The sequence below is a fragment of the Rhinolophus sinicus genome, chromosome 7 (assembly GCF_057876585.1).
Source record: "Rhinolophus sinicus isolate RSI-liver-muscle chromosome 7, RSI-T2T, whole genome shotgun sequence".
NCBI lineage: Eukaryota > Metazoa > Chordata > Mammalia > Chiroptera > Rhinolophidae > Rhinolophus > Rhinolophus sinicus.
This window is the reverse complement of record NC_142507.1, coordinates 16,239,366-16,266,740: the sequence shown is the minus strand read 5'-3', so window position 1 is coordinate 16,266,740 and position 27,375 is coordinate 16,239,366. Positions and strand designations below refer to the sequence as shown.

Genomic DNA, 27,375 nt, shown 5'->3' with positions numbered 1-27,375 from the left:
TTAAAAAGTGGTTCATTCAGTTTGTCCTTTGAGACTATGTAAGGATACTCATATCAAGTTGATGAAGACCATTTTATCAAATTAGGCCATCGCCATTGGTTATTGGTAACTGTGAAGAAGAAAATAAAGTGCAAGTTTATGCTAGGAACACCTCAAGCGTTGCCTAAGGTTTTCGTGCGTCCTCCTGTCAGGGACATGTTCCATTGTTGGTGGTTTGTCTCATTGCCAGCACCCTTCCCAGGACATGGACAGCTAACGGATACTCCAGCAGCTGCTACCTAGTGGACTTAAGGGCAGCAACGGAAAGGCAAAGAGAGCCATCAAAAGAAAATAAACAGTTGATGGTGTTAACTGACTTTCACATTATCAACTGTTTTTAGTTAAGTGTTTATGGGACATTCTCATTTTCAGAGAATGGCTTCTCTGTAGCATAAATACTCTGACATATTCAAATTTTTGTGTTTATTATTTTCTAAGGAAGAAACATTTCATTTCATTCCCAAATGAAAAATCTCGTTCTTGCTGAAAATGTATACTTCAACGGGATTCTTTAAAGAAGGAATTCTTGCAGGTGGTCTCTAATACAAGTGAAAAATAAAGAAATTGTTGGTCCATAACCCTCTCTGCTGTCTTCTCATGCTGAAGTTGCCATTAAGTCAAACCTTTGTGGGAGTCTTAAATGCCACAGCAAGCGTTTTCTTGCCAGCTGTTTGTGGAATTGTATAGGTCACCCAGCCTAGGGGTTCAACTTTAGTGTTCTTGGATCTGCTATGACTCCACTGGAGGGTTGAAATTCAATCTTCAATCACTGTTCTGTAACAAACTGCTGCTTTGGACTTTTGCTAAAATAGGTGCCTTATTCCTGGCTTGAGCTATTCATGGATGGTAGCTGCACTTTTAAGGTCGGCTTCTGCTTGGCAAAGTTGGAGGAGTTAGGTTGTGGGATAATTTCTAGCAGGGGAAGGAGACTTAGAAGCTGAATCATATGATGAAATCATCCTGTTAGGGACAGCCTCAAACAAATATTAGCAGATTATTTTCTTCTGCCTAACTTTTTGTAAAATTCTTACCCAGCGTATTATTGACTTAGTATGAAAGAAGGACTTGGAGTATTCGCCCCCTAGTTTCTTTATGGCATAGTTTGTTTTATGTCTTCAGCAGTGCTATTAGTTTGGTGCAAAAGTAATTGCGGCTTTTGCCATTATTTTTAACCTTCTAAGCCACAATTATTTTTGGACCAACCTAATAAAGGTCAAGTATGAAAATCCCCTCCCTCTTGTCAAGAACCTATTGGTAAATTGTAAGATTTTTTAAAAAATGTGTGCTGCCAAAGGAAATATTTTTAAAGTTTTCTTAATTGTAAGAACCTAATTTCCCATAATTAAATCCCACAGCTTGAAATTTTGCATATTGAGTTAGGCTAAATTAATATGAGAAGAGTAGTCATTAAAATAATCCCTAACAGTAACTGAAAAAAATTTCTTTTTAGTTGGTTTTAGGTTTCCTTATAGCATGTTTTGTGCCCAGTCCTTACCTATTATTTCAATTATTCTAATTATATTTGGTTTAACCTAAACTGCAAAGCACTTGTCTTTTTGTGCACATACTGACAAACAGAGGAGAGGGTCTCCATACCTGTCCTGAGCTCAACACGAAAGTTACCAGCTCCTTGCTTTGGGACATTATCAAAGTGCACAGTCCACAGGTGTCCACACTAGGTTTTAATTTGCATTTTAGAAAAAGGATGAGGAAAGCCCACAATTGGCATAAGGAATCCCATGCTGTGTAAGATCTTCTATAAAGGATTCCAGCACAGCAGCTTCAAAACTATAATTTTCCTCCTCACTTTCAAGGATCATAACAGTATCCACCCAGCAAGTTTTCCTTCATGAGAGTAAAAATGTAAGCCAAAATGACTTGGTTTATCCTTCACTGCTCACACATAATTGGCCTTTAGATTTTGGTTCTTGAATATTTCCACACTGTCCCTGTTCTGAATTCTCTTTACTACTGTTCTAGTTCAGGTTCCCATCCTCTGTAACCTGATGATTTCAGTAGCTTCCACCATGTGCCTTACCTTCAGTCCAATCTTACCCTTACCTGTACGACCTCCCTACTCCCAATGAAAAACCAGATCAAAACACTCTCAAACCTGACAGAGGGATTTTCTAAAGTATGGTGATGTTTATGAAACTTCTTTATGCGTGAGATAAAGGTTTATTGGATGCCCAACACCTGTGCAGTAAATCTCAAATTCTTTACCCAAACCCACCTCGCTTTTCCTCTTCCTCTATGAGGCACCTTCCATACTCTACAACAGTGGGCTATGACACACACAAAGATTAACATGCCTCTTGGTATCTTGTTTCAGTATGTATGTTGAACAAGGTAGAAAATGTATTTCCAACCGTGGATTGAGATATGACACACACACACAGAATGCGTCTCTTTTTCTTAACACAAGTAACCCATGCTCATTAACTTAAGTATTTAGAAAAATTAGGGTAGCAATAATTTTTTAAACAGCCAAAGTTCCACTATTCAGATATGATTTAGATAGATGGATTCAATATTCTGTGTTTCTACACACACACACACACACACACACACCTAATTTATATTACACGAATATTTCATACACTTAGAAGTTCTCAAAATACTTCTTGATTCTGTTATCAAACAGAATCCCATTATATGTCCTATATAATATCCATGATCAGCTGTTATAGCAATACATATTAATCTGCATTATCCTTTACTATTTCACTTTATGGATACATCAATATAGACTTTTAACATCCCATAATATTGGATACTTAGTTTTCAATCCCCCTCTTTCTTTATATACCGTGTTTCCCCCAAAATAAGACCTAGCTGGACAATCAGCTCTAATACGTCTTTTGGAGCAAAAATTAACGTAAGACCTGGTCTTATTTTACTGTACTATAAGACTGGGTCTTATAAGATAAGGTAAGATAGGATATAACATAAGATAAAATAAGACCAGGTCTTATTTTACTATAAGACCAGGTTATAATATAATATGATAATATAATATAATATAATATATTATAATATAATAATATAATAATACTGGGCCTTATATTAATTTTTGCTCTAAAAGGTGCATTAGAGCTGATTGTCTGGCTAGGTCTTATTTTCGGAGAAACACAGTACGTGTGTGTATGTATGTATATGTGTGTGCCAGGCACAGATTTAAGTATGTTATGTATATTAACTCATTTCGTCTGCAAACAACATGGTGAAATAGGTTCTATCATTCTCAGGCGAGGAGCCAAGGCACAGAGAATTCAAGGATACTGCCCAGGACCCCAAGTTATAAATGGCAGAGCCGGGATTTGAAACCAGCCGATCTGGCTCAGGAGTCTGTGTGCCGAACACTGTGCAATGTTGCCTCTAGACTTGTCCCACTAAGCTAAATGCCAGAAAGTGGACTTAATTTAGCGGAACTAAAATTGAATATTTTTAAAGCATTTGTCTCAGAAGCACACCAGACATTTTACAGCACTTTGAAATGCTCTGCTGTGTCTTTTGCTTTAATTGTTCTGCCCCACACTTCTTTGCATGAAAACCTTTGACCATGCTTTTGGAACCCAATTCAATAGCCTCCTCTTTTGTAATGGTATCCAAGATATGCTAGTCATTCCAGGCAGAGGTTAAAACGCTTTCCTTTGTGCACCTATAGCTCTTTGAACACTCCTCTGCCGCAGCATGTATAATATTTTATTAGAATTGTTTCATATATGTCTTTCTTCCCCACTAGAGTGTGAACTAGCTCCTCCAGGCCAAGAATTCTGCTTTCATCCTGGCACCCCAGGGCCTGCCTCATAGCAGTCGTTAAGTAGCACTTGTTGAGCAAACGAATGAAGAAAAGAAAGAAAAAATTAAATGAATTTAGGTTCGTAACATTGAATCTAAAAAGAAATAACTGATGGCCTTCTAATGATTCGATTAAAGCATTTTTAAAAATATTTTATATTTGGCTCTCCAGTCCTTTCACATCACATTCATTAATGATTATTGTGTCTATATATATATATTTATTTATTTATTTATATATACATATGTATATATGTGTATTTATTATAATATATAAATGTGTATTTATATATGTGTATTTATACATGTATATATATGTGTATATATGTGTGCATTTATTATATATATGTGTATTTATTATAATATATATTGTTATTATATAAACTTGGGCCAGACTGGCTGGTCTCCAGTCCTGGCTCTGCCAGTTACCAACATGGCACCCTTGGCAATACCCTAAACTCTCTGAGCTTTGGCTTCTCATCTGAAAATGATAGAACCTATTTCACTGTGCTGTTAATATAAATAAGACACTTAAATCTGTGTCTGACCCACACAAACACACACACAAGCATATGTCATATATACACACACAGACCCATATATTTGCTCTTATATAAGGATATTTACAAAAATAATGTTCATAATGAGGGTGGATTGGAAACTGAGTTTCATATATGTGTGTGTGTATGTATTTCGTGTGTGTGTGTGTGTGTGTGTGTGTGTATAATAGTTCACCTCAAAATTATCAGGTATCGTGATTTTTGTAATACCTGACAGTCAAAGCATACTCTGGACTTTAGAGAGACCAACAACTACAAGTTCTCTTTCAACTAATTCTTCTTGAAAAAGTCAGACTATCTTGAATTTAGTTAATATCAGTAGAGTAGCTTGAATATAAAAATTGCTACCTAAGTGCTAAGTGTTGCTATTAATTATTTAGTATCACTAGACACAGCCCAAGTGATTTTTCCTCATTATTGACCTAAAAGTGATTTTAGGTCTTATTTGTAGCATTTTCATTTCAAATAGGGTATTACAAGGATATACGATATTGCCCTAATATACTGGGGGTGCCAAAAAAAAATGTGTACACATTTTAAGAAATGTTAGCTATGCTCAGGCAGTAGCTCGCCATAATCTGAAGTGTCTGGACGCTGATGGTAACCACTTTGAGCACCTCTTGTCATTGCGGAAGTCAAACATGACTTGTATTCATCTTTTGTTATCAGTATCTATTGAGTATTACGATTAATACAGTATTTTCCTTTCTTAAAACATGTATACATTTTTGGCACCATATATATATATATAGTGGAAATATTTATCTTTACCTTTCCATGGTGCCTTGTTGATATAGCTTTACAGATACTTTTGCAGAGTTAGCACTATATTTACTTACCTCAAAATCCTAATTTTTTATCACAAAGTTTGAATTTCAGTGCTACTTTAATGAGTTTTTATGGAAAGAAGCCTTCCTCTGGGTGCAGGAACATTTGGGAGAAGTACTGGTCACCTCAGTGGTGGGGTTGGTCACAGTAGGACCTGGAATTGATAGTAACACTATCTCAGATATGGTTTTCTAGGGTTGAGAGAGGGGCAGGGGTGACTCTGGGCTCTTCCTTCAGCTAGGTTAGAGCCTAGCTGAGACATGTACACATCTCACCACTGGACAGGATACCGTAACTAAGGTAGCTCTAAATTGAGAGGACGGAAAAATAAAAAGTGTGTGATAGGTAGAATACTGGCTCCCAGGATTTCCATGTCCTAGCGTTACATGACAAATGGAAATTCAGGTCACAGAAGGAATTAAGTATTCAGCTGAAGTTAAGATGGAGATATTTTCCTGGATCATCCAAGAACGCCTTGTGTAATCACAAAGGTCTTTATAAATAGAAGAAGGCGGTAGATGTGAAGAAACAAGAGGGATGGCAACATGAGGACACAACTCATTGTTGCTGGTTTTGAAGATGAAGGTAGAAAGCCACGGCAGTCTCTAGGAGCCAGAATAGTCAAGGAAAGGAAATCTTCCCTAGAGCCGCCAGAAGGAATGCAGCCATGCCAACACCTTGATTTTATCGCAGCAAGACCCACTTTGGACTTCTGAATTATAGAAGATAATACACTTCTGTAAGTTTTTAGTAATTTATTAGAGTATTGGATTGGCAACAGGAAACTAACACACAACTGTTGGCACTTACCGATACCATCTATATGCTTGATGTGCATATCCTAATATTTATCTGCAAGCTTATTATCTACATTTGATAAAGAAATTGCAACTTGACTAAGATAGCGCACCTGGTGAGTTTCTGAAAGGTGTAGTTTGCCTTTTCTGATGGACAGAAGGAGGTTTTGCTTCACTTAGAAATGGGTGCGGTAGGAGGAAGGATTAAATCCTGAAACAGTCCACTATGTTTCTATTTCTATCTCTTGTGATAAAGCTTATTTCAAAGTATAACCTCATTAAGCAATGAATGCTTTATTATGTGATTTCAGAGTACTATGGAAGAAAGAATATAGGATCAGGCATAAAGATGCTATTCTCATTGCTGATGCTAAGTCGCTTTTTGTTCTGAGTTTCTTCACCTATCCAATAGGAATAGTGATATATATCCCATTCTGTTAACATCAAATTAGATGAATAATATAGAGGAATTAAAGTGTTAAATAAAGACATACCTAGAGTAGTACTATCCTTTCAGGCTTTAGACCACTTTTTTAATACATTAGCTTATTCTCTGACATACTGAGAAGTTGGTGAAATAATTGTCACTCTACCAATTGATATGCTAAGTCAGTGCACAAAATATACTAAATTTCCTGAGTGAATTTTTGGTCCGTAAATGCCCTGCACATGCAGTCTTTCAGTTCATCACCCTTCACAAATCTGTCCATTTGCAGTACAATACCTGTTCATTTTTAGTAGGAAACTTTCCTTGATATTTTACGCACTACCTTATTTCTTCAAAAAATAGATTTGCAGCTCAATATGTACCTGTTTTCTGATGTCCAGTGTTGCTTATTTGACTGAGTAGTTTACAGCTTCTTTATTAAACTGCAAGAGTAGGAAATGCCCATCCAATTTCCTTGAGATATAGGGACTCAAATAGTATAGACAGAATTCAAGAAGCCTTTTCCAATGTTCTGGAGACATTGTTTCAGTTAGAAAATCTAATTCAAGGAACAACGTAGACCATCACACTTGGCGTTAAGGATACACTACCCTGAGCCTTCATGGTCCCACCTTCCCTAGCTGCATACACACTAGAGGTTGTGCAGGCCACGGGAGTTGGTACTAAAAACCAAGCAGCAGAAAAAGGGGGTGCATTAAACTTCATTTGGCTTTATTCATTTCACTAAAGGATCAGTTTCTGATGTCCCTGGAATAGCCTTTGTCATCTCAGCCCTACCCAAAATAATACAGAAGCTTGCAGAAACTGTGAAGCCCTCCACACTGTTACTGTGTTCATTGGCTGAGCCAAACCATGAGCAGAGCATATCTAGAATTCCTGGATCCATCGAAGTCTGTGTGCATCCTAATGCTTGTTCACATGTCTGTAGACACCTAGAAACGTCTCCAAAATAGCACTTGTTTTAACGTAGTGGTAAATCTCCGGGTTAGTAAAACGTTTTATGGCACATCTCTATGAAGTAGGATGTTGATACAAATGCCATCAATCCTTTTCTTTTTTCTTTCCTTGGAGCCATGAAAAAACATTCACGAATTATAGCCTAAAATACAAGATCACAGTTTGGCCGAGGCCACATCTACGAACACAGAAATAGGGCATCGTCAACCGTAAGCATGAAAAGTCTGTTGGGAGTTGAGTCGCTATGAGATTTTAGAGCAAAAGAATTAAGGATGATGGGGGTGGAGGGAGGTAAGGGCTCTGAGGCCTTTCCAGACGTTAAGAAACCTGCTCCAGTAACCCGAAACTTATTGAAATGGCCTGGGGTATATACATTTAGCTAATAAGAATGTTAATTAGGGCTTTTAAATTCCAACTTTCAGGAAAGATTTGAATCGTCTCGGTTTACCTCCTTACCTCACAAATTCCTGGACTACAGGTTGTACAGACAAGGGGGTCAGTCATACAATATGCTTGAATTTCAGGCTTTCATGAAACTATCATTTGATCAAATGCCTTCTTATGATTCTGCCAACATGAGTAACCTTGTTTTAATTTTACTATCTCTGCCTCCAGTGGGCAGGGGGAAAGTTCAAGAATGAGAGTAAATGGCAGCTCACGATTTTTACTGGGAAGGTGAAATCTCCAAGGGTGCTCACTCCTTAAGAACGAACATTGTTACCCAGGTTTCGTTTGGGCAAAAGCTTATTGTGGAGGCCCGGCCTAGATAATGCCCAGGAAAATGTTTGGTCACCTGGAGTTTTATAGCTCTTTGATTAAGTGTGAATTAATTTTCACAATGAGTAATAATTATGAGCAAGTATGCAAAATACCATGTGAGGCATTAAACTTAATACATGGCTCAGGAAAAAAACTGTATTTTAAACGTACTTCTATTTGTCTCTATATTGCTTGGGCATAAGATAAGGAAGCAGAGACCCTTCGTAAGCTCTTGGGAGTATGGGTGGTTAAGATTCAGAAATTTAGAGGAAATATTTCACCTTGGAACCTGATAAAAGGAAATGCTTGACCCTGCAGGGAAATGCTTAAAACACTCCCTTCCCCTTGCCATATACATAGAATTTAGGCACAGAATATTCAGCCTCTCCCAAGCTCTCTTAGTTACACTTTTATGGTCAAATGATACTTTACATTTTGTTCCATAACCATAATGAAGACTTCCGAGCTTTCTGAGGTTTGATTCAGAAAGTTGCATTATAACGAGTGTGGAATCTTTTTCATGTGGTCCCTAGTATGAGCCAGGGTTACATTTCTCTCCTATAGTTCCAGTGTCCCCATCCCTGTGCCACTTGGGGAGGGTGTTTCAGTGACTTCTTCATATTTACATTCAAAATCACACCCCATCTTAATTTTCTTGGTATCTTTGAACTACGCTGTCTTTGCATCGCTGATTTGGTCTACCATTCTTTCTTCTTTCCTCACTTCCTCCTGCCTTTCCTTCCATTTTATTAGGGTGCTGATTGCCTTAATTCTTTTTTAACTTGTTAAGAAAAGAAACATATTCTTTTTTATCCTAGTCTTCCAGCTTCCAGATTCTTATCTTTCACCTCGAAATCATTCCGTTTTTCTTCACACCACTGCTTTCTGTTCAGTTTTGAGCCCATGACTGGTTGGTTTTGCTCTCTCTGGAGTGTCTTGCTAATTTCATATTTTCTTGAATTCTCTACCTCAGGTTCTTCAAATGTCTCATGCATTCTCTTCTTTGCTATGGCATCTCTGCGATATCCCCTTTGAGTCCTCCATCTTTCTGCTGTCATCTGGACTGGTTGCTTTCCATTCATGCTCCATTACACATCTGATCACTTCCTCCCACTTCTCTCCTGGATCAGATTTTCTAGAATGCCAAATTCAGCGGTATACAGGTAAATGTTTAACAATAGGCTCACATTACAAATAAATAAAACCCTGACTTTTAGCCTTTCCGAATGACCATGCTGTAAATATTCCCATAATGGTGGATGTCAATTTCCCAACTTGAGATCACGGACCTTGGAGTTGGAAAGAGATGCAATCCATCTGGGATACCAGACCAGTGCCAGCAGCTTCAGCACACCAGTGGGGAGAACCATTGTGACAGAGCTATTTCTAAAATATATCTATACTTTTTCAGAGTTAACAAAGCAACCAGGATATCATTTAATTTCACTTAGTGGTTCTGGGCCATTCTGGGTGTCAAGCTTGAAAGCAAAAAGTGGTATCTCTAGAGATTATGACATATAGAGAGAAGATATTTGCCTATAAACTAAATACCTAAATAACTTAACATGAAAATTAGATAAAAGAATTAAGTAAAAAATGCAATGGTGTTTTATTTTGAAGGGCTCTTTGCTGTTGTTAGTTGGCTTTTTAAAATACAACAGTCAAATTGCATTGTGTTTATGGTTTGTAGTTGTTATAGCTGCCTCTCCTCTGATCCTGGATAAGCTCCCCCACTTTGATTTTCTTAATGCCCTTGTGTTTGTGTCCTTATTTCAAGCCACCATAAATCCATTTTTAAGTAAGTTATCAGAGAATAAACATTAATAGAGACACTGTCTCTTCAATAAAGAACGTGGATTTTCTAGTAAGTGGTGTTAAATCGGCTTCTCTTTCATTATGCATGTTTTCTTTAATATCATAAAAGAGAGTGCTATCCATGCGCTTTCTGACAGAGGAGAAAATGGGTTTTTCTCTGTTTGAAAAGTTCACTGTAAAGGGTTTTGTGATGTGCCCACAGCTTTTAAAATAGGGTTGCTTTTCAGAATGAATTGCCTGCAGCTGCTCTCCAGGGTTTCTTTTTTTCCTGAGCACATCCATCCTGTTTGAATATTAAAAAACCAGAAACAAAAATAAAACACCTGCATATTTACATCACTAATGGGCCAATAAATAAAATTCTGCATTTTTAGGGGCGGGTTCCTGGGAACTAATTAATCACAAACAGAGAAAAAAGGGGTTGAAAATACAGTGCTGCCTCTTACGTTGCTCTGATTATTTTGTGTTTTAGCCATTTCTGTGTGTCTTCCCATTTGGGAGTGCAGGAGATGGTGACAAGTGACTTACTATTTAGGAGATACCCATGAAATGAATGTGGTTCTGGGGTGACTGTCTTAAGGCATTTGCTCTTTTGTCTTCTTCTCCATGGCTTACTGAAATGAATCTTAACCAAGGTAGATTCAGCTTACTGGACAGTGGACATTTCTTTATGTCCAAGGAAATTAAAGCTATTCAGGCATACACCTGCCACATAACTAGAAAAATACCTCGGGTGCTATTTTCACTTCAAATCTGCAGTTTCTAGTGCCATCAATATGGCTAATGGTTGGATCATTTTATTAGAATTACTATTTTATCAAAGTAAATCTAGAAAAGTGCTTGAAATGCATAAGACTAGTGTCCAAATACAGCAGGTGGAATTATAAAATTTTTAGATATAGACTACAATAAATATTATTTGTACATGATATTTTGGCATTCACTGGACTATATTGAATTCACCTATCTCATCATAAATGGTTTAAGTGTACATTTTAATACATTTTAGAATTATTTAAAAATGTACTTGTGTATCCTGCAAATAAGATAAACTGTGGCATGTCTAAAATTGTTATGGCCCATAATTTTTATCTGGGTATTTAAAAGAGATTTTACCTAATCTAGTATGAATTGTCATGTAGGTATATGATCTCAATTTAATATGATTCAAAGGGACTATTTAACTGTAGTTTTACAACTGGGCCTTGCGCCGAGGGTAAGTAAATAAATAAGCTTCATTTTGAAAAAGTGGTTAGTTGTTATTATCAATGACAGTCTAATGAAAGGAGAAAAAAAACACGCAGAACATTTGATTTGTTTCACAGAGGAAGGCAGGGATGGTAGGAGGGTTGCTTTTCCAATTCTAAAACTCAATGCAAGCCTGGAGTTATTGTCCCAAGTATGTTATACTAAGACAACCATTTTACTAAAAGTAATGATGATTTTCAGAAAATAATGGTGTCTTAAACTATCTGTCTGGATTTTCTACCCTAGAAAATTATTTAAGGAGTGTATCTCCTGCTCTCCAGACAGGTTTCAAATCAGTTTATACTTGAAGTCCTAATAGTCAAAGTTATCTTAGTATGTTTTCTGAGACAAGTTGCATAAAACAGCACATGAACTAGGTATCACAACTCTAGGGAAAAGGACGTGCATCAGTGTGATTGAACTTGAACATGCAGACTTGTCTAGCCATGAACTAAAGATGAATGTGGTACGCTTATTCGTGCATTAAATGCTAACGGGCTCTTTTCTCTTTGTTACAGCTCTCAGCATTAGAGAGGCAGATCTTTGACTTCCTGGGCTTCCAGTGGGCACCTATTCTTGGAAATTTTCTACATATAATAGTTGTCATACTGGGTTTGTTTGGAACCATTCAGTACAGACCTCGATATATCGTGGTGGTAAGTCTTATTTTTTACCGTGTTTCTTCGCATAAACACTACAAAATTGCTGTGAGAAGATGAATAAAATAAGTTGTTCTCTTAATGATGTGGTGTTGCTGGTGTAGCCTTCACATATTGAATTCTGTTAAGAGATGATTATCTGTGAAAAACACGACACAGTGAATGTTTAAAATGAGAGCACTGCAATATGACTGTAAGAGTCCTAGTGAGACTCACAGTGTAGCTGAATTCAAGTGTCACAAGGAATTTTTCTTTTAATTTAAAATGGGATATGGGCTATGGATAGAAGAAGAGGTCTGTTGAGGTCTTGATATTATCATGAGATATAAATATGCATTAACTATCATTTCAATTGACGTGTCACCCTAAAAAGCAAACCTACCCAGCCATAATTATTTATTGACTGAAAACAATAATCTAATTTAATTTTAATTGATTTAGGACATTATTAATACATGTACAAAGGTTATTTAGTACTCACCTCTAATGTGTTTGATATGGTATATTATTGAATATTTCTCCATTTTGTTAAGATAAATTTGAAACTTGAATCCATACTCCAAACTATGACAATCATGGTCAGCACACTCTACATTGATAGACCATTAATGAGATGTATGCTGTGCTCTACAGTCAAATGAAAGTTATTCTCAATAATTAGTTTTCTATAAAAAGGGGGCAATATTTTAGGCTACATGTAAAATAAATCTGTGAGAACTAACAAGCATATATAAGTAATTGTAAATTAGACTAATATACTCTAAAATGCTCATTGAGCCTAAACAAATATACAGTATTCAGTAGAATTACTAAATATTTTCTTGCAAAGCAGTAGTAACATTGCCTCACTGGAAGAAACCCTAGACTTTAAAATATCCCATCTCAATTTTGATTTAATTCAGTCACACCTATTGAAAAGAATAAAGTCATAAAATTTTCTATAAATGCATTAATTCTCTATTTTGAATCTCAAAATTGGCTTCTGGATAGTATCTTTCATTGTATCACTGAGATGAAGGTCAGGGCCCACAGCACAGATTCTGCACTCAAAATGGCCGCCCTGGGATGGAAGGGAGTGTTTGAAGCCACTCAGCTGGCTGGAGGGGCTACACGATTCCTGCTTTACTTTGCATCCCTGTATGACAGCCTCCGCTAAGCCACAGTGTAATCCACTAGAAAGGTGTTTCATGGAGTCAGACTTGCAGTATAAAATGCTTTAATATGCATAATATCAAACTAAAATTACTGGATTTTATGTTCTAGTTTGTTGCTATGAACACAGAGCACTTTTCCTCACTACAGACATTTTATGTGATGATGTTGGTGTTCTGCTGAAGCACAAAATTCCAAATGACTATGAAACCAATGGCTTCTATGGAATGAAGTGTTTGGTGTATGTTAATGATGTTATCTAGTTCTATTGCTTTTACCCTCTAATTTTTTATTTATTTTTCAATTATAGTTAACATACAATATTATATTAGTTTCACGTGTACAACATAATGATTAGACGTTTATGTACCTTACAAAGTGATCACCCCAATAAGGTTAGTACCCATCTGACACCACACATAATTATTATATATTTTGACTATGTGCCCTATGCTGTAATTTACATCCCCTTGATTATTTTTATAACTAGCAATTTGTACTTCTGAATCCCTTTCACCTTTTTCACCCAGCCCCCAACCCCACTTCTATCTGGCAACCATCAGTTTGTTCTTTCTCTGTATCTGTGAGTTTGTTTCTGAACATTAATTTTACTCTTCACATCACTACTGTCTTAGTTGAGGTTTCTGCCTTTTATTTCCTGTACATGGACCTTTTGCTTGCTTTCAGCCTTCCTCCCTTCCAGTATGTCTTTTGTACTTTTCCTGAATCACTGGTTTAAATCCCTTCAATAAGTCCCAGTAGGATGAAATCTAGGAATATTCTTGCTTGAACTACCTAACCAAACTTGGGTCTCACAATCAATCTTTTCCTTCCTTCCTTCCTTCCTTCTTTCCTTCCTTCCTTCCTTCCTTCCTTCCTTCTTTCCTTCCTTCTTTCCTTCCTTCCTTCTTTTCTTCCTTCCTTCCTTCCTTCTCCATTTCCTCCCTCCCTTCTTCCTTTTGTTCTTCCCTCCTTCCTTTTTTATTTACTTATTCATTCCAACCTTGTTTATTGGGTCTCTGCTATGTATTTGGAATTGAATTGTATTAGGTATGGGGTACATTGGTGAGCAAACACAGACATCTATTCTCTGCCCTCTTCCCTACTTATCCACAGTCTAATGAGGGGAAGTGTGCCTTATCAAATAATCATCCACGTTAATGCAACTGTTACAAGTGTTATAAAGGAGCACATGCGCCACAAGATGTATAATGGGGACATCCATCTGGCCCTGCAGAAGTGACTGTGTAGCAGGGATCTGCAGTAAGTAGGTGTGAGTTCACCAGGGGAGAAGGGACTGAAGGGGGTTCTGGGCAGGAAACACAACAGGGAACATAGTAGTAGGATGTCGCTAGCACTAGTTGCCATTCACTCATTAAGCATTTATTGAGGACCTGCTATATATATTGTGATAGGGTTGGATAAATAAAAAAGAATGCAAATTGCAGCATCTCTGCTCTCCAGTGACTCATTATGTAAGGAGTGAGGAGGCACAGGGTCCAAGGGTCTCTGGAGGTGATGCAATGACAGTGGAAGGAGACTGAGAATAGCAATGGAGCAGAGGCCTGGGAAGGGTATGAGCGAGCCTCTGACGCAGAAAGAGCAGAGTTTGTGCACATCAGCATCCCATATGCTCTACCCCTACCTGCTCTCCAGCCTCGCACTCATGTAGCCTTGCCTGGTTTGTGCCCCGGCTCTAGCAACATTTTCTCCCTCGTATGGTATGCACGCTTCCTTCCACACATTACCTCAGGCCAACCACACTGAGTTATTTGTATTTTCCAAAGACCACATGCTGTTTCTTGCCTCCATAGTTTGCACACACTTGGAATGTCCTATTCTCCTTACCCACTTAGAAAAATTTAATAATTCTTCAACTAAATGGTCACCTCTTAAGAGCCTTACCTGACAGCCCAACTCTGAGATAAGTGACACTTCCTCTCTGCTCTTGTAGATCCTGCTGACTCTTTCTGTCCCAGCACCCTACACAGTCACCATCCTTGCCTCCAGCCCATTCCAATCAACAGTGTACTCCCAGGAGGCAGACCATGCTTATCCATTGCTGAGATCTGACAATTAAGTTTGCAAACTTGTTGCAACGATGTTGCTAACCTTTTTTGACATCAGAGGGATTATTCGTTGGGAATTTGTACCAACTGGACAGACAGCTAACCAAGTTTACTATTTGGAAGTACTGAAAAGGCTGCGTGAAAAAGTTAGACGACCTGAACTTTTCACCAATTCATGGCTCTTGTGTCACAATAATGCACCAGCTCACAGGGCACTGTCTGTGAGGGAGCTTTTAGCCAGTAAACAAATAACTATATTGGAACACCCTCCCTACTCACCTGATCTGGCACCCAATGACTTCTTTCTTTACCCAAAGATAAAGGAAATATTGGAAGGAAGACATTTTGGTGACATTCAGGACATCAAGGGTAATGTGATGACAACTCTGATGGCCATTCCAGAAAGAGTTCCAAAATTGCTCTGAAGGGTGGACTAGGCGCTGGCATCAATGCATAGCTTCCCAAGGGGAGTACTTTGCAGGTGACCTTAGTGATATTCAGCAATGAGGAATGTAGCACTTTTTCTAGGATGAGTTCGTGAACTTAATTGTCCAGCCTTGTCGGTCTATCCCAGTATACATGGGCCTTTAAAGATGCTTAATACTTGAGTGAACAAATAATAAGTGAATTAAAGGATATTGGATGAAATGGTTTTACAGGGTTAACTAGACAGCGCTTTCTAGTCTCAGCACATGTCTGAGTTCAACAAGAGAAACTGGCATTACTGCCTTGCTTATCTCAATCTGAATTTGAGAATTGACATCAAAAACTAGTGTGTACTATTCCTCCTGCACCTACCAGGAGCTCACTTACTCCTCAACTTATTTTTTTCTAAGAATTATAATGTCATGAGTTCCTGCCACTGTAATTAAGGAGTTCCCACAGCAAAGATTATTAGAAAAATTCACCCAAATCAGAAAATGAAAGACCAATAATCCCCCTTGGGTACCATCTCTGCTGAAAAGGTACAATTTACTGTTTCTATATATGTTTTTAGAACACAAAAACAGCTTTGTCATATGGTACTCTTACTGATTAAAATTTATTTTAACAAAGGTGCAAGGTGGTTTATATACATTAGGGGATACCAAGTCTAGTTGAAGAGTTTAAATGGACCTTTTGTGTTTCTTTAGCTAGAGACAAAATGAAGCAGAGAGTGGGTTGTGAAATCATAGTTAGCAGTCATAAAATACTGTTCTAGAATCAGCTGTTTACTCCTTGGTCAGATTTTTTAAATGTTACTTATGAATTCCAAAATAGGATTCTGCCCTAGAATTATTTAACTATTATTTTATGGGCAATACCTTAATTTAATCAACAGTTTTGCATTAATTTAAATGCAAAAGCATTAGCAATTTAACATTTGTTTAATTAAGATTAACCCTGAAGTTAAAATTAAATCCAAATTGCCTTTAAAAATTAAAAAGAAAGCCAAATAGGTCCACAGTTTAGTGATTTGGACTTTTATGCAAATGCTCATGTGCAGAGGACTGCAACTTGCTTTTATTTGAATAATTATATAGGAAAATTTCCCTATTATGTCATCATAAATCTCCTTCCTGAACTACTGCTCAACATGACAGGTAAGAGTATTAGGTTTCCATTTAATTGGTGCTAGATTTAAATCCTCCTCCACCAGTTATTATCTGTGAAGACTTAGGACATTTATTTGCTTTCTTTGTGCCATATTTCATTTGTAAAAACCTCACTAGTAGATTGCTTTTAAGAATTATATTATATAATGCATGTGACTTGCTTAATATAACCTAACAGAATAAGTGCTTAATAAATGATTGAGCTGTTTAATGTTTAATGTCTTCTTTTTTTTCTAACATATTTTACGTAATATTATATCTGAGTGATACACATGTGAATGAATGAATGAATGGCCTTTCTGGTAATTGGAAAACAAACAAGCCTCAGGAAGTAAACATAAATCATGTTATAGACTAATTGCTCAATGAGGAAGAAATAGACTGCAAGACTTCTAAAGTTCATTTCAATAAAAAATGCTGTAATAGCCTCGTAAAACTGGGAAATACTCAGGAAGTCACATAGAAGACATGAACATTTAAAAAAAATCTTTATAGATTTTGTGTGAATTAAGATTTAAAATATGTGTACTGAACTTAAGCAAAATAGGATAAATAAATAGGTAGATAGATAGATACATAGATAGACAGACATATAAATTATAGAGTGGTTTATTTGTTTGTTTCTCCATTGGGAAGTTAAGTATTCTGTACTGCAAATATTAATATATTTATCCGGATATATAAACATATAGGGAGGCCTCATGACAACAAAAGTATATTTGTTAAAAATGGAGTCTTATCTCTTTCATTATTCTTCTTTCAATTAACTTAGAGATAAAATAACCGACATCAAAAAGAAGACATATGCTGTCCTAGTACCTCCTGCCTAGGTAAATAATTATGGATGTGTTTATATTGCTAGAGATTTCTTTCCTTTTATCTCTATGTACAGACTTGTGTTTCAGGCGCACATTGAGGTATACAGATTTTATGTCATAACAATCAAAATTCAATTATACACATATTTTTGTTCTCAACAAACCAATGTATTATAAGAAAGAAATTTATAATATTACTTTAACAATGATGTTTGTGTCATGTGTGACACATTAATTGCTACATACAAAAGAAACCATCATTTCAAAAACACTGCCAGTTATAGGCTATAGATGAATGAAATAAATTTTTGGTAAATTAGTAATTTGGTGAATAGGTCATTTGTAAATTGCAAAATTTGGTAAAATTTTAACTTACAAACTAATCTATAGTCCTTTTCTTAAGATCTTTTAAATAAAGCCTATCGTGTAATTCTTAAGTATTCCAGCTCTGGAGTCAGACTCCGAGTTCCATCCCAACTCTGACACTAAGTGATCAATGATTCCCTTTCTACCTCAGTTTTAGTGTGATGACTGAGAGACTTGATCTATGTATAAAGGGCTTAGCACAGTACCAGAAATACAGAAAGCAGCAGAATAATAACTCTCGTTATTAAGAATTGAGCAGCTGATTATCAGGTTCTACTCAGCCTGGGAATTTTATCTTTCAAAGTTCAGATGTGGCATCAATAGTACAACTTGCGAGAGAGCCTGAATGCACTTCGATCGCGACGTTTATACTATGATTTTTAAATAGATTTGTTTTGTGAATACATTTGTTATAATCATGAGTTGATTGACTTTGCTAAAAGAATTCTTATGGGTTTGGGTTTGCAGTCCTAATAATTAAGAATCATATGGATTTTGCAATTCATCCCGTTTATTCTCTTCCTTTTGTCTTGCTTTATTTTATATCCTTTCTTTAACCTTTATGACTGGCTTTTTTCTCATAACTTAGTGGTCTCTACTTTCTCTCATTCTAATATACTCACAATTAGATTGATTTAGAATGAAAAATATCAGATGCCAAATGCCATCCATTTTATTAGCAACAGCTTTAAAATTTGTTGTAGTTACTGTGACTTGATCAGTTTGCAAAAACTACACATAGAGGATGTAGTTTAGCTATTGTCAGTATTCATGGGAATATTTTGTGGTTCAGAAAAGTTTGTTTCAATGTATTTGGCACATTTTTAAAAACTGTCTAAGTTCACTCATGCTAAAAGACTTTACTAACAGAAGATAGAAGCATCAACAATATCTACAAATACCCAAAGTCTCAATATATCGTTTAACTTATTTAAACATATTTTCCAAATTCTCTAAATTTCTAGTGATTTGGGAGCCTTAACTCATTATTATAATTTCATTATTCTTTTAAAAAAGCAAGATTTCTTCTCCAAAAAGAAAAAAAAAAAAAAAAGATGATGAGGTACCAAATGTAACTAGATACGAAATAGAACGACACAGCTATGTGAGATTATTTTGAAAGCCTTTTAAAAATCATAAATGACAGAAAGACACAAAGTGTAAATTAACTTTTACAAAAAGTTAAAAACTTATGATAATGTTTCTAAAAGGAGCATGGCTATTTTATACGGGATTTTAAATTAAAAATTATATTATGTGACAGCATAGAATGAGCTAATGAAATGATTTACATATTTATTTTAATTTGACAATAGCATGTGATGATTATAATCACTAATAGAAAGCAGAAATTTAATTACTATGCCTCTTTAACAATTAAAAATTCATAGATTTTTGTGGTAAAGTAAAAAGAATGAGAAAACCACCATCCTCGTCATCCAAGCTTTTCTATAAGTCAGTTTTCTGGGCCTGTATCTCCATCTGCATAAGAAAGTGACTGCTTGAGGTGAGCCCTTAGACCTCCTCCATTGATGAGTCTTGATATAAAGCCACCTTAATTTGGATTAATACTCTCGAGGAAGTCATTTCCTAATATATAATACATTAATAAAACAATCAATCAGTAAGACTAGCATATTTAGAGTTTGTTGGATCTGATTGGAAGGTATTTTCCCACTATGGAAATCTGATATTTAGTTGGTCATTCTTAATCTTATTTATTAATTTGTTCACTTTTAAAAGACATTTTACACAATCACATTATAGTCTATGATTATATTAGGGGCAGATAGTCCACTCTTAATAAAGTAGTACAACACATGGAAGTTTAATTTTTCTCCACAGATCTGTTTTCAAACATGAGCCTTGTTCAAAGTGATGGAAGTGATGGGTTTTGACTAACATTCCTAAAAACTTGACTACTTAAGAGTATGACTAAAAACTAGATAAAAAGACAGAAAGCCCACACAAAAAATGTTCATAGTTGCATTCCCTGGAAAAGCTAATACCCAGAGAACAGGAATCAAGTCAGCACTTGGATGTAACCTGTGTCTGTAAGCCAACAATGCACTTTAAAAATAAATCTAGCATTATTGGCATCTACTGAAAGCAGTAGAAACTATTGGATTTTTAATTTCTAGAGATCTTAAGGGACCTCATAAGGAGCACTCTTTTCTGAGCACACTCTGTTTCTTCCCAGAAGACTTAAGCTTATTGACATTTTTGTTATTGATTTATTTAGTATACATGCCTTTAATCTCCACATTTTTCTTCTCTTTCTCCCCACCCCCCTCCTTTCTCTTTAGTATACAGTATGGACTGCCCTCTGGGTCACCTGGAATGTCTTCATTATCTGCTTTTATTTGGAAGTAGGTGGGCTCTCTAAGGTAAGCTTATCATGTTTTTAAAATACACTTTAAATATATACACTAATAAATATATATATATATACATATACATATACATATACATATACATATACATATATATATATATATATATATATATATATATATATATATATATAATGTAAAGTAATCAAGTAACAGTACAAATGGAATACAAATCAAAAGCGAGTTTGAATACCATTTAGGAAGGAATGGTTTGGGGAGCATGTTAATACAATGGAACTCCAAAACAATGTCCTATGGTTTCGTTTGGTAAGCTGTAGTGAGACTCAGCTTGTAGTGTAGCCTCATGTCCACTTGAAATAGGCCTAATGTCACAATGACCACAGCCCCAAGTGATAAGTGAAAAATGGTTTTGAACATTCTTGTATTTAAACTGGGAAAAGAAATTAAGATGTTAATGTAACAAGAATGAATAACAAAGTATTATTTTTGCTTGAATACTAATTCTGGGGGAAAAAAAGTTTGACAAAGAATGAAATCCTAATATATGTAAGTAGAGTATACATTTCCTAACAGCTAAGTGCATCAGTGTGGTGATCCCCATCTGGAAATCCTGATCAGACAGAAGAGTTGTCTTAATAAAACATGATACTTATGTTATTTTTATCTGCTTAGAACTACTATCAGCCGAGCACACGATTTTCATTGTGACTCTGCACAACTGTCTTTTGATTGGGTTAAGTTCCCAGTTGTGTTCTTAAATGTCTTTCTCACAAGCCAGCACAATTTTCACTTGTAGAAATTGTAGAGAAGAAATTTGACAGTATTATTATTAAAAGAATAAGAAAGCTATAATTATTTTTTTAGATTTTTCATTATCAACTACATTTGTGCTAACTTATTCTATTGTTGTATGATAGTCTCAAATGTTCTAAGTAACACAATGGTCTCCTACTAGCATTTGTGGTTTGGATCTTAGAAAATCTGCCTTGACCAACACAGATGCCTTTAGAATTGTTAGGCTGCCTCGAAGTCCATATGGTAAGAAAGGATTTTTGATTTAGCCAAGCAGAAAAAATCTCTACAAGATTTTCTCCAGAACCTCCAAAGATGGTTACTCATTACTCTACATTATAACTTTATAATTAGAACTTGTCATCATTTTCTCACATTGGCAAATGTACTAGGAACCAGAAATGACATTTCTAGTACTGAGTTCCATGCAAATTCTCTAATATCTACCTTTAATATTTATGCTATTAATCACATTTCATCCCTAATTTCTAAGACAGAAAAAAAAAACTTAAATCAGTGCCCAGTTATCTTCTGTAACATGCGGAGTAGAAAGCAATTTTAAAATGCAAATCTTATGAATAATACAATTATGAATAATAAGTTAAGCATAGCATTTTTAAGCACATCACATTTTTTATCTTGTGATTTGAACAGTCATTTTAAATCATAATTTTATTTCACTAGGTAGAAATTCTCTTTTATTTTCTTCTATATAAACTGATTTGGAATAAATTAGACCAGAGGTATTTTGTCCTATTTAATTGGCATATAGTGTGTTGAAATAAGACTGAATTTCAAATCATAAGTATTCCTTTCAAATCATAAGTCTTTTGTTCAAATCTTGTCTTTAGCACTTTTTTTTATCTATGGGCGCATAGGCAAATCATTTAATCCCACTGAGTCTCTGTGAAATATAAAAACAGGACCAGCTTTGGCTAATAATGATAGTAAATATGCTTGTTGGGGTTTTAATATTGTTTTAAGCATATCTATGTGGTAACTCAGGCAAACTTCCAAACAACCATGTGACGTTATTAAAAATAAATAATAATAATAATAATAATAGCATTCATTTACTCCACGCAAGTCTAATTTTCCTCCTCTGCTCTAAGTTACTTCTTTGAACTGCTTTTCTAATATCAATGTACAGGTGAAGGTTTTTGTTTTTTGTTTTTCTCATTTCTTTGGGTGCAAGTTTATAAAAAATGCATATACCCATTATCCAGTTACTCATTATCCAACCAAATGCTGTTAAGCGGTCAACCAAGTACTCTAGGTCATTAAAAGGATAGATATATTCAAAAGGAACATCCAAAAGATTTTCTGTTGGTCTCCCTTTATTTGCTGCCTCAGAGGCTGGTAACATATCTGTGGTAGCCGGTTTAGCCTCAATTCCAATCTGTAGAGAATCTGTTCTGAAAAATAGAGCAAAGTTAAGGGCCCCAGACAAACCCAAGCACCTCTGCCACCCACCCAGGTAAGACTCCTTTTCCCAAGACATTCCTTGTCCATATGTGAAAGTTTGTATACTAACTTTCTAGAGCTCTCCATCTCCTGCTGGTTCGTGAAGGCATTCCTTGGAATTACTTGCAGACACTAATAGAAGCCTCCTGGTACCTTGATTTTTGCTGGAAATATTCATTTGAGTCTTTCAGTGAGTCTTTCTCCAAAAACTGGATTTGGATTAATTTCCACAGCATCTCTATGGATTAGGGTGTTATTCTGATGGCAGCCACTACCGAACTATTCTTATTATCTAAAATTATCCTTTGTCGCGGGCATGAACAATCATACATCTGACCTATTATGGGGATTCTTGATCATAACTGTCAGATTTTCCCTTTGCTGTTACCTCATCTGCCGATCAGCTCTGCATCATACGTTTGCTACTGTGGTCTTGAGGGTCCTGATTCTTTTCCAGAACTTGAAGAAAATGAATATATTATTTTAAGGGATATGTACATGTATGGTGGGGTCAGGATGACTGTGGGTAGGTAACTGAAAGTGTCTTCACTTGTATAATCTACTGAAGCCTCATTTTTCTTTTCTGCAAAGTAAGGAAAACCACATCACTAATTTTACTGGATTGTTGCAAGAATTACATAAGATAATACTGGGGTGGCAGGTTAGCTCAGTTGGATAGTGTGGTGCTGGTAGCACCAAGGTTGCCGGTTCAATCCCCACATGGGCCACTGTGAACGGCGCCCTCTTTAAAAAAATAAATTAAATAAATAAATAAATAAATAAATAAATAAATAAATAAGTAAGATAATGCACAACGAGATCAGACAATTACATTTGCAAACTTACCAACTGATGAAAACATTGCAAAAATTTGTCAAATTGTGTGTGAAAATCATCGGCTGACTGTGAGGAGCATAGCAGACCAAGTAAACATCAATAGAGAAACAGGAAAATCTTAAACAAAAATCTTGGCATAAGAAAAGTGTGTGCAAAAGTGATTCCACAGGAGCTCTTTCATCACAACAATGCACCAGCTCACACGGCACTGTCTGTGAGGGAGTTTTTAGCTAGTAAACAAATAACTGTATTGGAACACCCTCCCTACTCACCTGATCTGGCCCCCAATGACTTCTTTCTTTACCTGAAGATAAAGGAAATATTGAAAGGAAGACATTTTGATGACATTCAGGACATCACGGGTAATATGACGACAGCTCTGATGGCCATTCCAGAAAGAGTTCCAAAATTGGTTTGAAGGTTGGACTAGATGCTGGCATGGGTGCATAGCTTCCCAAGGGAAATACTTGGAAGGTGGTCATAGTGGTATTCAGCAATGAGGTATGTAGCGCTTTTTCTAGGATGAGTTTGCGAATGTAATTGTCAGACCTCGTAAAGGTCTTAGAAAGGATCTTAATATATTGTGAGTTTCAGTAAACAGTGGTTCTTATAATTTCCATCAACATCATCATCTGTATTATTTTTGAAAAAATAACAGCCATAACGAGCTTCATCCTGAAAACCTTTGAGACGTATATTTATTAGTACCCAAGAGCTGTGAAAGGGAAAATGCAAGGCTGAGTGACTTGTTTAAAAAATACATAACAGTCCCTTGGGATAGGACCTCACATCTACATATTAACTTCACAGCTGTAGCACTATTAATTAAATCCTTTCCTTCAACATGTAAATAGATCTTTTGAAATACTTGTACAGCTAAATTCCCGTGGTATACCTACTGCTCTCTCCGGGAGAACGTTATGCATCTTTAGGAGACTCTAAGGCTGTTTTTCATGCCACACTTTAAGATCACCAAGGGCACAATTAATAAGTTATTGCTGCTTTGGAAGTTGCAAGACTCAGAATCATTTTTTTTTTCTCCCTAGGAATACATTCAGAATGTGAATATGAAAACCCAACTCACTTGCTACATTTAAAGATACTGAAAAATGAGTTATGCTGAGAACTCAAGTTGTACTTTTTTTTTTATTCCAGAGGACTTAAGCTGTTGTCTTACAGCATCTATTGATTACTCCAAATTATAGAAACTTTAGGCTAATATTTCTTCTAATGGACTTTTCTGGAAAGATGTGTGGAACTTACACATTAGTGATCAACGAGGATTTTCAGTGTGTTACATACACATAGAATTCAGAATGTGAATGCCTATACATGAACATAACTTAGACATGAAAAGTGAATGTAAAGAAATTCTTGGGAGATTCATGTTATAGCAATCATCATCGTTGATTAGAGGCCTTCTGAAAAACTTACAGACAGGTGGTGAAGGAGGGAGATGGACTAACCCTTACTGACTTCCTACTCTGTACAGGTCCTTTAGATCGGCTTTACACAAAAAGAAAATCGACCTGCATTTGTTTATATCATGTTCTAATGACTGTACTTTTCTTATAGGGACCTGATTTGTGGATATTTGTTGATTCTTAAAGAAAGTTAAATCATTTCCCCAAGAGGCAATAGCATTTTCTTGTTCTTCTTTGGCCTAAATTGACACCATCGTTCATCAGCGTCCTCTTCTCTTACAAGAATCTTTAGTTGAATATTTCAGCTGCACAGCTAAGCAAGGTCAATGAGATAATTCTTCTTATTCAAGGTTGATTCTTAGTACCTAGCCTAAATTCTTCCTCTGTACTTACCAGGAAAACTCTCTTTCTCAATGAAGATTCCATTTCCTTCAAGGTTGATTCTTCCACTGACTTTGGCTTTGAGCAGGACTTTTCAAGTGGGAAACTTTTAGACCAGCAATTCAGGAGCAATTGCTTAGGAGACAGAACTCTCAGTTCCCGTCAGCTGCTTACAATCCATCTATTATTTTTCATAAACTTTCTAGATATTTTTGAGTCTCAAAGAATTCTTTTTCTGATGGCAGTTTCAAGCTAAATCCATGATATATGGTATGTTTATTTTCTTTATTTAAACAAATACAACTTACTGAATCCAATAATGGGTTTTAAACTTAAATTTACCTTTTCCTTTTCATGATTTCTTCCCACCTGCATATTTTTCAAAGGGAATCTTGAAATATGTTTACGGAGGGCTGACGCTAGGTACAAAATATCTTTATTTTGTGTCAGCCAGTGATACAGAAATAGCATCCTAGAAACCCAGCAAAGCTATGCCTTTCAAAACTACAAGAATGATATATCCTATTTATATCACGAATTAAATGGCATATCTGTATCAATGAGACACTTTGGAAAAACGCATGAACTCCTTCAGTTCACTAGAATAACAAAATACTTCAGTTTCTGAACTGCTATATTAGTACATATTTATCCTCCTTCTTCAAAGAATGTTTCTGTCTGTAATGACTGGGGGTGGGGGGTGGGGGGTGGGGGAGGGGAGGTGGTAGTGGCTATCTATCCAGTTGTGAAGGATTTATAAAGAAGGAACCATTATAATCTGCTTCCAGGAATTACATCTAAGTAAGACCCAAAGACTTGCAAATGTTTATTTTTATGTTTTATTCCTACACAATTCTTTTCTAAAATGAAGCAATTATGTTCTTTAGAACAAATAACAAGGCAGCATAAATATAGCTATGCATTTCTTATTCCAAAGAACTTAAACTCTACCTTTCCTTTGGCATAGGGCTAGGCTGAGTGAACATAGTTTCTGAAAACAGCATCCTCAGTATATCCCTTTTTGTGTGGTGAGATCATTGTGTTTCCTCTGTAGTTTCTTACCCGCGGCAATGAAAATTATAAGCAAGTTTAAACTTAGTGAAAATTATAAGCAAGTTTAAACTTAGTGTTATATTTTTCATCAAATACATTTTGAACACCTTTGCTCTACAAATCTAATTTGCCGCTCCATAATAATCCAATGACATATAGAAACTACTAATTAATTGCTGAAACCTGGGAGGCATTAGGAGTTTTTAATCAGACATTTGTGTGATAATCTTATGCCCTGTATGGGGTTTAAATAGTTTTGTTTTTCTTTTCAAAAGAAGAAATGAATATATTATTTTATTAACAGTAGCTCTATTTACTGCTATATGATTAGTCACTGTATTGAACAAGGCCTTTGCAAATATAATTGAATAATTACACAGAAAAACGTTGTCTCTGCTCTTTGTATTTTATAAGTTTATTCTTCTCATGAAACTATGGCTGAGATCAATCTTTTTTCACTTCAACATAATTATTTACTTCAAACTCATATACATTATGAAGCTCCTGCCACCTCCACCCAGGAGGTGCTCGCGTTCCACCCCAACTCCCTCTCTATGCCCCGTCCCCCCGCCCCCCAGTGAGCGTGTGTGGGGACATTGCCCCTGCACACTGTGGAAATAGTGCCCGGCTGAACAAAAAGCTTGCAGGAGCCCCGCAGCTCGCAGGCCGACACCACTGCTGGGTGGTGTAGTGCCTTCTCCTCTCGCTCCACAGCGGGGTATCTGTGCGTAGCCTGGAGTAGCTGGGCCACGCACACCTCTGAGCTCAGGGCCTGGGTCTCCCCCAGAACATGCTCCCGGCCCTCCCACCCCCTCATCTCGTGCCGTGTCCCGGGAGACCTGGTCCTTTGGCAAGTTCTTTAATTCATGTTCTTCCTGTGCCACCAAATTAATAAGCAGAATTTTCAACATTTGATTTTCTTCTTCAAACATTGAGCGAATCGTTTAGTTCAGACACTTCCTTGGAGAGATTTTTGTCACTTTCCCTGCTTGTGTTAAAAGCTGTTTTTTTTCATATAAATTTAAACTTTCTGTCAGCTGCTGTCAAAGCTTTATCTGTGAGTTTCATTTCTATGGACAGCTCTTGCAACTTCCCGTCATTCTCCGGGTCTAAGGCACAGCAGCTTATGCTCCCTCTCAACGAGAGAATTTCCCAGAAG

At 36.2% G+C, this 27,375-nt stretch overlaps 1 protein-coding gene across 3 annotated transcripts in view; it reads left to right on the top strand.

Annotated features, from left to right (window-relative positions):
- Positions 1–27,375, top strand: part of NKAIN3 (sodium/potassium transporting ATPase interacting 3) — a 537,308-nt gene that overhangs the window by 238,873 nt on the left and 271,060 nt on the right. For all 3 annotated transcript variants that reach the window (XM_074319272.2, XM_074319271.2, XM_088799407.1), the window contains exons 2-3: positions 11,771–11,908; positions 20,218–20,298. In XM_074319272.2, coding sequence (XP_074175373.1) covers positions 11,771–11,908; positions 20,218–20,298 — 219 coding nt within the window. The remainder of the gene's footprint in view (positions 1–11,770; positions 11,909–20,217; positions 20,299–27,375) is intronic.